Source organism: Sebastes fasciatus, chromosome 13 (assembly GCF_043250625.1).
Source record: "Sebastes fasciatus isolate fSebFas1 chromosome 13, fSebFas1.pri, whole genome shotgun sequence".
NCBI classification, from domain to species: Eukaryota; Metazoa; Chordata; class Actinopteri; order Perciformes; family Sebastidae; genus Sebastes; species Sebastes fasciatus.
Genome location: NC_133807.1, coordinates 20859050 through 20872759, shown reverse-complemented (window position 1 = coordinate 20872759; position 13710 = coordinate 20859050). Strand labels below are relative to the sequence as shown.

Below are 13710 nucleotides of genomic sequence, written 5' to 3'. Positions count from 1 at the left end.
TGTAATTGCGATCTTTGGTGGTTAATGCCCTTGCATAGCTTGACAAGCTATTGTACTACACCGCCCTACTTCCATTTCTAAAATGTGTGCGCAAACCTACCTACGTCATCATAGTTTGCAAACAGTAAAAGGGTTTGTATCATCGTCGCTCCTCTGCACACTAACGCAAGGCACATATTTACACACATACATGCGGGTGCACATATGTGAGCTCAAGCCCCTGTGCATTTACAACTTGCTGTGACAAGGACACTGCATGAAGCAAACCTAACATAAGGACCGGTTTGCTGGTCTGGAAAGAGCAGTTTGGCATTTCCCCATCATTATGTGATCAGCGCCCTTTTATGCATGCGGGGTTGTGCCCCAGGATGTCTGTATATCATGTTAATATTTTGCTTAGCAGATTTACTTTAACATTCAGTACAGATTCAGTACAAATCTCTGGCAACGCTATTCCCAGCAGGGTCAATTACTTCGGAAATGCGCTAAAAAAACATGCAGCTCCCTCTGCCATAAAACATTGCATCATCATCAGCCAATCACAAGGCGGCATTCGAGGGGCTTTGTGTGGCAGAGACAAGCAGGTGGGTAAGTACAAAACAATGACTCCACAAACATACTGAGCTCCACACATGATGGCTGCATGCTGCTGTCAATAACAGATGCTTCGATCAGCTGTGGATTACATTTCTACTTGTGATTTCATCCTTACTTAAATAAATTCAACAAAAAGGATGGTTGAATTGAGGTTGTGTCCTTGCATGTTAGATAAATATCCGACAGGCACATGATGACATGACCCGCCTGGTACAGTCCACCTGTCTATTGCTTTCAGTATTGTCCTCTGAGATGAAAAGATGGTAAACAGACCAGCAGAGCTCAGCTGATATTAAAACTAAATCTATTATCCCATCAAAACAAAAAGCATTTATCTGCTTATTTTCCATAATGCTCTCTTTGTGTAGCTTATATCGGGCTTGGTACAAAGTACTATGATGTAAATTTATCAATGTCAGAAACATGACTGAACTCACTAAACAAAGTCTACAAAGCTTTATCCTCCTTTATCCATACTGCAGTATTGAGTGTGTCATCATGTTGCCAACATGTCTGTGCCAATGTCAACACGAAATCCTCTACATTTTTCTGTGATCAAATTCAAACATATCAGAGAAAATACTAGGGCTGTGTATTGGCAAGAATCTGCCAATATGATACGTATCATGATACAGGGGTAACAATTCAGTGTATTGTGATACTGTAAGCAAGACGATATATTGCGATTTTTTCCAATCTAATTTTAGGAAAACTGGTATAAAGACGCATCATATGTATAAAATCTGAGTAAAAAAAGTCACTAGCCTGTGTGAGATGGCTAACATCATCACACCTGAATACAATTGGACTCATTGGACTTTCCAGTCATACCCAGTTTATGTAATTCTAAGACTGTTTAGGGACCCCATGCAGAAATATTCAAATACACCATTTAAGAATAGTTGGAAATAGCACGTTTGTACTGCATGCATAAAACTGCATTGTTTTGACCCCAAACTGCATGTGATTATCATAAAGCGGGCATTTCTGTAAAGGGGAGACTCGTGGGTACCCATAGAACCCATTTTCATTCACATATCTTGAGGTCAGAGATCAAGGTACCCCTTTGAAAATGGACATGCAAGTTTTTCCTCACCAAAATTTAGCACAAGTTTGGAGCGTTACTTAGAGGCATGCAAGTATGACAAGGTTGGTACCAGTACCTTCACTCTAGCTTTAAAACTGAGCCCTCTACTACCTTCAAAAGACAGAATAGCAGCCGGGTCCGTCGGATTTTTAAGAGCTTGGTTAAAAATCTATACAGCGTTTTGAAGAATCAATACAATATCGCGATACTCATGTGTATCGATATTTTCTTACACCTCTACAAAATACAGCAAGCTACCATGGCCAAGACGTCATCACATTACCTCATACTATCAGTCTCAGTACAGTTGTTACTGGATTGAATTTATATTTAGTAAATCACAGCATGTTACCGTACATATGCATCCTATTCTTCGTCACATATCTACACCCACACCATGTGTATGTCTTTGCCAGCATTCTCCTCTCATACAGTATAACATCCCTTCACCATGCAGTATATAACAGCATCTCAGTCACTGCAGACCCCTCCCCATGAGCCTTCGCCTCACCAGAGAGGATCAGCAGATAGACAGACATGTGTGTTGACATAAACCTCAGCTGAACATACTAGGTATAGCGTTGGAGGCATAAAGCTACCAGGATCTGCCGTCTCTGCACAATGGTGACATTGCGATAAGCATTAGCTCTGCAGCAGGCTCATACCGAGCTTAATGCTTGACTCTGCTTAATCTATTCTTTACGGTTTAGCCTATCAGTGTGAACTGGTACAAGTCTAATGGGCTTAGAAAGATGCTTCTATTTGCCGTGATAGGCAGTGGTTAAACGATGACTACCAAGTGTAAAATATATACTTCTTTACTGGCCAACTTGGCAAAGCTAAGCAAAGTCTGGCTGGCTCACTGGTGGCCTGAATGCACAGCCAACATTAGTATGGTTTGTGGCAGTGGTCTTTTTGGCAGCATTAAGTTAAACTGGTACCTTGAATTGCCCCCAACAGCAGTAGCATTATTGAATATTGCAGGTCCATACATCTAGAAATCTTTTGTTCCACCACATTATTAAAAACTAGGGCTGTCAGTCGATTCAAATATTTAATCGTGATTAATCAGAAAATGTTTTATCTGTTCAAAATGTACCTTAAAAGGGAGATTTTTCAAGTATTTAATATTCCTATCAAATATGCTTGCTTTATGCAAATATATGTAAATAATTATTATTGGAAATCAATTAACAACACAAAACAATGACAAATGTTGTCCAGAAACCCTCACAGGTACTGCATTTAACATAAAAAAAATATGCTCAAATCATAACATTAAAGATTCAAGATGTTTATTGTCACACCGGCTATACAAGTACAATCGTCTGAAATACTTTTTGCTGGGAAGCATTTGTATTTACAAATAATATACAGTATAATAATAAAGGAAGTACTTGGTATATGGTATATATTGTAACTATAGAAGCAATATATATATATATATATATATATATATATGGGAGCAGTAAACGTTGCATACTATAAAAATATTGCACAGGCATTTTTTTTTTAATATATATATATATATATATATATATGTATATATATATATATATATATTTTGCACATATTGCATTGATTGAAGTATTGCACTTGTTTATTGCACTTCTTGTGAGGGAGAGAGTGTTGTATGATTTATCTTAACATGGCAAACTCAAGCCCAACAGGCACCAAACTGCATGTGATCATCTTAAAGTGGGCATGTCTGTAAAGGGGAGACTCGTGGGTACCCATAGAACCCATTTTCATTCACATATCTTGAGGTCAGAGGTCAAGTGACCCCTTTGAAAATGGCCATGCCAGTTTTTCCTCGCCAAAATCTAGCGCGAGTTCGGAGCGTTATTCCTTATGATTCCTTAGGTTTTACAGTTTTATACGATGCAAGTATCTTCACTCTAGCTAAACTGAGCCCGCTATAACCTCATAAAGATTATTAATTATTATTATTAATTAATGCATTAAAGAAATTAGTGGCGTTAAAACAAATTTGCGTTAATACGTCATGATCACGTTAATTTTAAAAGCCCTAACAAAAACTGTGTCTGCTTCTATAAAAAATAATCTCATTGCTTTAACATGCAGGCAACTCAATTCTCTTTTTTAACACCCATGGCTCAGTATGGAGCTTAATCCATGTCAGTTCCTCTAAGATAGACTCTGACTACAGACAGAACTGCACGGACAAGCTTTACAGTGATAAAGCAAAAAAAATCCAATATACAGACAGACCTCTAGCTAGTGCAAAAGGTCTCATGACACTGCAGCTTGTCTGCCTTCACCTGAGCCTCAAAACCTCTGCGTTTAAAGAGACTGATAAGAGTGTCTGACAAGAGAATTCAAATATCAACTTGGAGAAATTACCCCTTCCAAAGGTCATCTGACAAAAGAGCAAAAAACACAGCAGCCAAAAAACTGACTGGACAAGTTGAGGCCATCAATATTCTACACCAGACACATCTGAGAAAGAGCTGACAAACAAACAAGTTTAAAGAGCTGTTTACTATTCCACTGTTGAGCCCTTGCAATCATCCAAGTAATGGTCTCATTTAGACTCTCAAACACTGTTAAAAAGAATTATGTTGCTGCCAGACCTCAGCATTGCACCTTACCTGTCCATCTACGTGCCCAGCCTTTTTTTGTCTTTTGTTCTTTCAAACTTCCTTTCATTGTTTCCCCGTCTTTCATATCCTCTCTGTCCCCCTTCTCCCCACTAGCTACCAGACTGTCCCTGGGTGAGAGGCAAGCAAGGGATGAAGAGGAGGGGGAGGAAGAAAGGAGGGAGAAATAGGTAATGAAGAGATAGTGAGGGAAATGAATGTTGACGAATGAATTCCCAGAGCTGTGCGGCGCTGCCCTTTTCTCTGAAAAGCGAGCGTTCGCCCTCTTTCCCCTCTCTTTATTTCTTTGAATCTTGATAGTGGAGATTTTTCCTCTGTCTCCAGGAGTGTTTTCCCAATTCTTTCTCACTTTAACCCCCATGCCCTTTACACTTTTTTCTCAATGTTTGCCTCTGCATTTGCACACCCTCTTCCTGAAACACAGCAGGTGTCACACATGGACAAATGCAAATATGCAAATATGATGCACACACACACACATCTAGAAGCAAATATGCTTGCCTGTCACCAGGAATCAGAGACATTCAGTTCAGTATTAAGCACAGCATTTTTCAGGCTTGCAACTGGTATTTTACAAAAGGGATTGTAAAAGAGAGTGAAATAGAGAGATTCAAAGACAGATAGAAAGAAAAAAGAGACAGAGAGAGAGAAGCCCAAAGGGAATAGAGCAAGCATCACATGAAGGAATTGACCCACCCGATCATCCATTTACAATACCATCCCCCATTCACTCAAGGCAAAGCTGCCTAGCCCCTCATTAAGCTATCATTACATCCACTAATTCTTTTATTTGTCTTACTTATCTTTGTTTTTTCTCTATCTTATTGTCTTTCACAAACACACACACACACACACACACACCTCGGAGCGCTTCACTTCTAAGAGGTCGTCCATGTGGTTGACAGTTGCATCCAACACACATGCAAGCACAATCACACTTTGCGCTCAACTACACACATGACAAAAAATCTCTCTCACTAGTCACCTCCTTCTCACACACACACACACACAAACACACAGACTCACACCCACCAGCACCACCTGCTTCACTGATGGTACTTCTAGTCTAAACCAGCCCCCCCTCCCATTTCTTGCTGCTCCCACAAATGGTGCCTCCACCCAGTGTTTTCCAGCACCTCATCCTCGTATTCAACATCCCTGCGAGCCTCTCCCCATACGCCTCACTCTACTACCCATTAACCGATGCTACCTTACAGCATCACTCCTCAAGCGATGCCGCGCTCCACGAGCCCTCAGCCCAACCCCCCATCCCCTGCCTTCCCGGAGTGTAACAGGAGGACAGCCAGCTGGTTTGGGTAGCACAACACGCACAATCAAAGAGATACCTGCTACACAAGTATACAAGGAGATAGGGTTGACATGCCTTGGGATGGTGCATTGCCCATGCTGCGACACGGACCGCTGCAGCTGAAAGTGATCGCGTTTCCTGTTCCCCCTCCTCTTTTTTTCCTCTCTCCTCCTCCCTCCTCCTGTCCCTCGCTTTCTGTTCTTCACAAAGCGCCGGGTCTCTCCTTCCTTGTGCCGGTCCCCGCGCTCCTATTCGCTCCTCTCCTTCTACCGTCCTCCTTCCCTTTGTCTCGCGCTCGCTCTGGCTTTCTCTTCCCTCCGCCGGAACCTCCTTCGCGAGATGGCTGTGGTCCAGCAGCGGCGCTCCTGACAGCACTGCGCGTGTGTGGCTGCGAGCACGTGTGTGTGTGTGTGTGTGTGTGTGTGAGGGAGAGGTTTGAGTGGGAGAGCCTGAGAGTGTGTGTGTGAGAGAGAGAGAGAGAGAGAGAGAGGGCGTACTCTTCAGCAGTATGAGCCGTGGTGGACTGTGCATGCCGGTGCAGGGATGCTCAGCACACAGCTAGGAATGAAGCACAAATTTTGCCCATGATAAATTCACACTCCCTCACCCACTCTCACCCACTTGCTCGCTCCATGCCTTATTTCCTCTTCATTACACATTATATTCTCTCTCTCTTAAAGACACAGGCGGCACGCTGCATTGCTACACGCCTAGGGCACATCTCATGATATGGTAATAAAGGGGAGTCCAGGGACATGGTCCTGTGTGGGGCTCAGCAGCTGAGCTAGCAGGGGGGCGGGTGGAGAAATGCTTGAAGCATCTACTGTACCAGGAATGGGGGAGGATGGTGCTGGTGATGAGAGGAAGAGAGAGAGAGAGAGTGGAAGGGAGAGACAAGAGTAGAACACTTGAAATATCCCCTAGTGACAACAACAGCTAATGATGAAGCTGTGTTGGGCCCCAGGCGAGGTTGTAATGGATTGGCATGGCAACCGGAGCGCAGTGGCAGGTGAGAATGACGAGAAAGACGCCACAGGAGGGCAACCTCGGCATCACTGTGGCCTGTGGCTCTGCCCTGCTGGATGTTTGTTTGCAAGCATAAATTATCACTCTTATCAATCCTGGCGACTATCACCTCCACTAACCAACAATCACTCCCACGAAAGTAGGGCAGAGCCCAGCGTTACGTCTGCAGTTCAAGAATGCCCTTGAAACACAATGTGAAAAAATCCATACTGAAATCAATCATGTACAATACTGTATCTGATAAGAGGACAAAAAATGAGCTACAAGTGGTTAAGGGAGGCAAATGGATGGAGTGAAATCAAAGACAAATAGTGAGGATCATGGAAACTGTCAGGTGTTGTGGATGAGAGAGATTCAGAGGATTGCTGTCAAGCAGAGAGAGGCTATTCTTTGCTGTAGTAGCTAATGGGCGCTGATGAATTAAGAAAGTAAAAGGAGGGGGGAGATAGAGGGGGAGAGAGGGGGAGAGAGAGCGTAAAATGCCAGGAGATGGAGAGATAAAAGAGGACGGGGGGCCTCTTCATGATGAGAGCGATGAATAATGTATGGTCAGGCTGCACACAAGACTTACACAGCACACTGGCCTGTCCGTCATGTCCAGCTGGCTCACAGGCTCAGGGAGACGATACATCAGCCTGTCAGGTGGCGTCCGTCCACTTGAGCTAAAACCAAGCCGACAAAATCCTGCAACAGCAAAGAATTCACACGTTACTTCTCTAAGTTTAGGAAAGAGAAGTTAAAAAAGAAATTCAGATGTCAGTGTCTACCAAAAGTTATACAAATACAAACACCACAAGTGTCATGAAATGCATCCTGGGTAATCACAATGTCATGACCTCAAGATATGTGAATGAAAATGGGTTCTCTGGGTACCCACGAGTCTCCCCTTTACAGACATGCCCACTTTATGATAATCACATGCAGTTTGGGGCAAGTCATAGTCAAGTCAGCACACTGACACACTGACAGCTGTTGTTGCCTGTTGGGCTGCAGTTTGCCATGTTATGATTTGAGCATATTGTTTATGCTAAATGCAGTACCTGTGAGGGTTTCTGGACTATATTTGTCATTGTTTTGTGTTGTTAATTGATTTGCAATAATAAATATATACATACATTTGCATAGAGCAAGCATATTTGCCCACTCCCATGTTGATAAGAGTATTAGATACTTGACAAATCTTACTTTAAGGTACATTTTGAACAGATAAAAAATGTGCGATTAATTTGCGATTAAATATTTTAATCGATTGACAGCCCTAGTAAAAACACATCAAATCCAGGAGACATAATATTAGATCTAAATGTTTGAAGCAAAATCATAAGAGGACATAAAGTAAATGAGTTTGGTGAATGTGGAGACATGTTGGTGTACATGTTAATGGGCAATGTGCTGAACTACACTGTGAAAGACCTAGATTAAAGCCATGCTGTTTTCTGGGTGTTGAAAATGGTGTTGCCCAGCAAGGGTTAGTTACTATTTATAGCAAATGATCCCATATTGAGATTGGAACATTTCTTAAATCAGATTAGTTTCAAAGTGGCAACAACTAAGATTTCACTTCCCCTACAGCACAAAATGGCATGTCAGCAGGGGGCTAATAGGTTTGCTGATAAGTACCTTAATTACATCACAGGTGTTGTTATTTTAGCAGCTTATACTCTCAATGGCACCAAAACTCTGATCATTGAAACTTCCTAACACAACTGGTACAGAATTGGAGGCTATGCTTAGAGACAGTCTATTACTTATAAGGTAGTCATTTACAAATATCTGTTCAGGAACCCAATATCCCATTATCACAAATAAAATTCACTATTCCTATTATCTTGCATCAGAGGTCTTGCACACCCGATTAATTTAATAAGACTAGGGATGCACCGATCCGACTTTTTCAGTCCCGATATTGATAGCAATACCTGGGCTTTGGGTATCGGCCGATACCAAGTACCGACCCGATACCAGTGCTCAATTAATAAGCTGCATGTCTCACTGTGTGGAAGTGACTGGGATCATTCTTTTATGTGTAAGGCAACATCAGGCTTGACTGAGACATTGCTTTCCTAATTTTGTAAAACTAAATGTGACACATAAATTCATTGATACACAATTAAAGAATTGTTATTTTATTATTAAAATAATAAATCGTACACCAGCGACTTGGTAAAAAAAAAAAAATCTTCAAAATTAACAGGAATTACAATTCAAGTGTAAACATTTTAACGCAGCCACAAGTTGGTCAAAACTTAACCAAGAATTAAAATTCTAATATATAACGTATAAAGTATACAAACATAGAATTAAATTCATTGGATCGGCCACATTGTCACCGATTTCCGATCCAGCTATTTGAGTCAGTATCGGCCCGATGTCCAATCCGGTATCGGTGTTGGTGCATCCCTAAATAATATTAATGAAAAAATACAACGATACAAATTTCATTTATCTGCAACGTGCTGTTATTAGTAGCATAAGCAGGCTGCAGACAAGAACAAATATTAGCTATTTTATCCCTGGCTTCTAATATTTACATCCTGCTGTGGCTTTTTCATTGTTCACAGTTCACGTAATATATAGTATGTTGACGCTGAATACCTCACACCAAGCATGTGCACTTGGCAAGCAATATACAGTATATGCCAAATTGCCAATTTTAAATTTCATTACTCCTTATATATCATAGTGCGGCTATATTTCATGTTGTATACCTGTGTACAACTAGTGAACAAACAAACATAAAACTGCTGCAGTACATCTAATAGATTATCAGCCCAAGGAGGACATTGTTGTCATACTGAGATCATTGTTGTGACCTGCATCGTTTGTGAACCAGCACATTACTGTCTGATACGTTGTTTAAGAAAACAATATTGGAGCTTGTGTAGTGCTGATGGCCTGCTTTGCCTCAAGGCTTCTGTATTTTACAGAGCACAAAGCTGCTCATTGCAGAGGTGCAATTTGCTGAGTAAGTAGCTTTGTGGAGTTGATGAGCACGCTCTGCCACTGTTTTCTAATAAAATGACATCTGCTGTTTTATTGTTCGCTCTGGAGCAAACATATTGCAGTGTGAATTATCAGGCTGCTCAATTTAAAAATTATTATTTGGCCTTTTTGAGATACAAGTTTAAAACTCATGTTCTTGAAAGACGTGGTGTGGTTGTCCCTAAGGACTTAAAGGAACCCAGTTTGTCCTGGTTGTCCTCCTTCTTTCTCTCCATCTCAGCTGTGAGAGCTCATCGACCCAGAAACACTTCGGCACATTCTGTGGCACAATAGATCTGCCCTCGCTTCAGTGGAAACTGGCCATCTGAGGTTATTAGGGGGGGGCTGGGGAGTGGGGATGAATGTCAATGACAGTGTGACTTGGATGCAGTAAGACAAGACAACCAGACAGAGATGTTCTTACTGTATATGAGAGGGAGCAAAGGTCACTATCACAGCAAATCAATCATCTTTCAACGTCCCTTCACAACATGCAGAAAAACTCCATATGCACAAATGCACATAGTTGCTTATGCAAGGCTCTCAACTAACTTTTTTCACCATCTTCCAGGAACTGTCCCAAAATAAGACCTAAGCCGTCCCAAAATGAATGAGGACCGTCCCAAATTGAAAATCTTTGTTTTTCTACATTATCATTAGTTAATCATTCAAAGTGACCTCTAACATTAATCAAACATCAAAAGTGGTTTATTTTTGTTCATAAATTTCTAATTTCAAAAAGTTATTATTTTATTTTTATTTATTTTTTATTTATACTTTGCATGTTTGTTTTGATTTAGATGTTAACCATGCAGCTAAGTTCAATTTAAACATTTTTTAAGTGTAAAAAGTAGCATTTGTTCAAAAAATGAGATTTCGCATATGGGCCCCCAAAAAGCGCGTCCTAAAGTTGAAGGAGCTGCTGGATGAGATGCACCTGAGATGGAGAGATCTCATTGCAGCCTTATTGCCCGGAGGGGATGAAGAGAGGAGTAAGTGAGTAAATAAGTGGTTAACATTAGTAACATGATTTGAGCTGTTGCAGAGTGTTGACTCCTCATAGTTAACGTAACGTACATAATATCCAATGGTCTAACTTTAGCTAATTGATAACGTTAATACTAGAAAGCTTAACGTTACCTCGGTGACTTGGGAATAATTCCCTGTTGCCACTGCGGCTGTCGTGAGGTCAGAGGCCAGCCGTATGTGCTGTGAGTATGTGTGTGTGTACGTGCAGGACGGATCGGGGACTGATGGTACACGTCCACATGGGCGTTTTTTATCGCGAGGAATCGCCTCGCTTCCCAGGATTGGACGCTTGATGGGCTGCCACTAGACACAAGGCACCTGATTGGACGAAAGCTTTCCCTCGTGGGCTGTTGCTCCCAGCTTTCAAACCAGAACCAACATGGCAGCTCGTTTGGAAACTTTCTTCTCTTATATCAGGAAAATAGTTCACCGAAATGTGTTTCTGAAAACATTTCAGAGTTTCCAGAGGTGGCTGTTTAGTTCGGACGCCACTGATTTGCATAAAGTAACCTAGACCTCAAGTTTATGCAGATGAAGAGCGGCCAACGTGACGCACCCTCTCTCGAAACGCACCGCCACACTACCAGAATGCATTGCACAGCTGCTTACAAAGACAATGAATGGGAAGCGTGGGACGGACAGAGGCTGTTGATATGCACCATGACATTGTGTGTGCGTGTGTTTATGGTGTCAAGGAGGTAATAACGGTGTGCTACAAAAAACATGCAGTCATTTTCATCGCTGTTCATTCTAATGTATTTTCCTTTCAACTCTCGTCCCAAATTCGTCCCAAAATTAATTTTCATCCTTCCCGATCATATTTTTTTCGGCCCCGGGACAACGGGACGTCCTTAAGCTCGAGCCCTGGCTTTATTGCTCACTGTAACCTTCAGAGTACAATCACACTGTACATTCAGTGCAGCATGTAGGATCCTCTGGGTACAAAGAGAGCAGGTAATGTATCGGTGTAAATGTCCATAATGATGGATATCACTCCTCCTCATGTCCGCTAAACCTCCAATACACAGTGAACCAAGACTGTTCCAATTATACGACAAACATCTATCATCTAACCATTTTAAACTTTGCAGGAATCCAGCAGAGTTACTGCTGCTAAAGCACTTATGCCCCTTTGTCCAGTGGAGACAATAGAGAAAGATGTTTATTGGAGCCAATGAGCCCTATTCAGTCAGCCAGCTCACAAAGAGCGATAATAAACGTCTGCTATAAAACTGCATTTGATATAGAGCCAGACACCAGATATTGTGTGGAATCTACAATGATTGGGCAGCGCTCCGACTCCGGTGTGTAATGGCTCTCAATGTACAAGTGCAAAGAGTGTTGAAATAAATATTGCATGCATGTAGTGTAATAAGTTACTTACAGATTGGGCAGTTTATGTACAGTACATGTATACACATTTATGTACATTAATGGCTAGGAGCAGACCACCTCTTCTTAAGAAATATACTGATAAGCAGCAGATGACCATCACAACAGGGATGAGCTTAACTTGAGCAGCTGACTGTAGCATCAGTGTGTGTAAGACAACAAACATGTTTACATCCCTCAAGCCAATACACATTATAACCCTCTGTTAGAGGCAAGGCCAAGAAAAAGGCAACAACTGAGAGGGGAATACACTGCTGTAAAGGCACTAAAGCCCAGAACCAGTGGTGAAATATATGTAAATTTACTCAAGTGTTATACTAACACACAAATTTAAGACACTTGAAACCTAGTCAGATCTGGGACGACTTGCATACACATATTAAGAGTGCAACATCTTACAGTAAGAGATTTTAGAATATAAGAAAACATTGGGCTTGGGTTGTTCAGATCAGATTGACTGCCTTTAATGTTTACATAGCTGTCTACTGATGTTTTTTTAAAAAAATGTCATTACTTATTTGTCTTTTTTTCTACCTAAATATCTATGAATTGTTACGTTAATGGATTGGAACAAAAAAATACAAGTTTATATTACTAGATGTAATAGATGCCAAAATTAAAAAAATGAGAATTGACAAAAATTGAGGTACTTGTTCAGTAGTTTACTTAAAGGGACTGTTTGTAACTTCTTAAACGTATAATCATCCGGGTCGGTGTCCCATGCGCGGTCGCGTGTGGCTACGCTGATCACACAAGACTCCAACACAAACTACACGGAAGCACCAAAACCACAAAGTTATATCTAGTGAAGCCCGTCTTGCAAAACAGTGTTGGCCGTGGTCGGAGGACGGGGGGAGACCGTAGCTTTGGTCTCCAGGACCGGAGTCTCTGCTGTACTCTGCTCCTCTGCCTGCCTGCCTTCACTCACACACCACGCTCGTTCTCGCTCTTTCGCTCCACTCACGTGCATGCGCGCACACAATATCTAGTGAATGTTCAGTGGACGTTTGGGCATAAATAAATGCCGCAGCTCCTCCAGACCAACAGAGGTTTCCCGTGTCTTATGAAGTGACGGGGCTCCGCAGCGAGAAACGTTATCGTCTCCGACCAAAACTACGGTGTCTCCCCTGTTCCCTCCGGCCGCGGTCGGGAGGCTGAGGCAGGAAAAGCCAACACTAGGATCAGCATTGATTCACTGAGAGACCTTCGTCTGGTCAGCTAACATTACTGCCAAGCAGCTGAAATATAGAGTGATATTGTGGTTTTAGCTGACGTGTGTCGCCTCACTGTTTTAAGCGATGCTCGTTCATGTCTATTTAGAGCGAGCAAGCGCGAGCCCGACGCTGACTTTCCTTGACTTAATGGCCACAGGTGTCACTGTTAACAAGCATTTCTTATTCTTACAAACAGTCCCTTTAAGTAGTGCCATATTACTCTATTGCATTAACTTTACATCTGTAGTTAACTTACTGGTTGCAGATTTTACACAAAAACACAGGATTAGTTGGTAAAATGTGATCCCTTGTTGGAGATTAAACTGCCTAACAGATTATAAAATCATTGAAATTAGCTCCACCTCAACAAGCAATACCATTGAAATGCTGCTTTCATGTTTATGCATCAGTCAAACATTATTCAATTATATATTATGTTATAATATAGAGCCA

General features: G+C 41.6%; 1 protein-coding gene across 11 annotated transcripts in view; it reads right to left on the bottom strand.

Moving 5' to 3' along the window:
• Positions 1–6184, bottom strand: part of srcin1a (SRC kinase signaling inhibitor 1a) — a 138000-nt gene extending 131816 nt beyond the window's left edge. For 2 of the 11 annotated variants that reach the window (XM_074656081.1, XM_074656082.1), the window contains exon 1: positions 5690–6184. In XM_074656081.1, the coding sequence (XP_074512182.1) occupies positions 5690–5711 (22 nt within the window). In that variant the 5' untranslated portion in view covers positions 5712–6184. Of the gene's footprint in view, positions 1–4296; positions 4934–5689 lie in introns of those variants that run through there. The other 9 variants (XM_074656078.1, XM_074656079.1, XM_074656077.1 and 6 more) reach the window with 6 other exon arrangements.
• Between the last annotated feature and the right edge of the window lie 7526 nt (positions 6185–13710).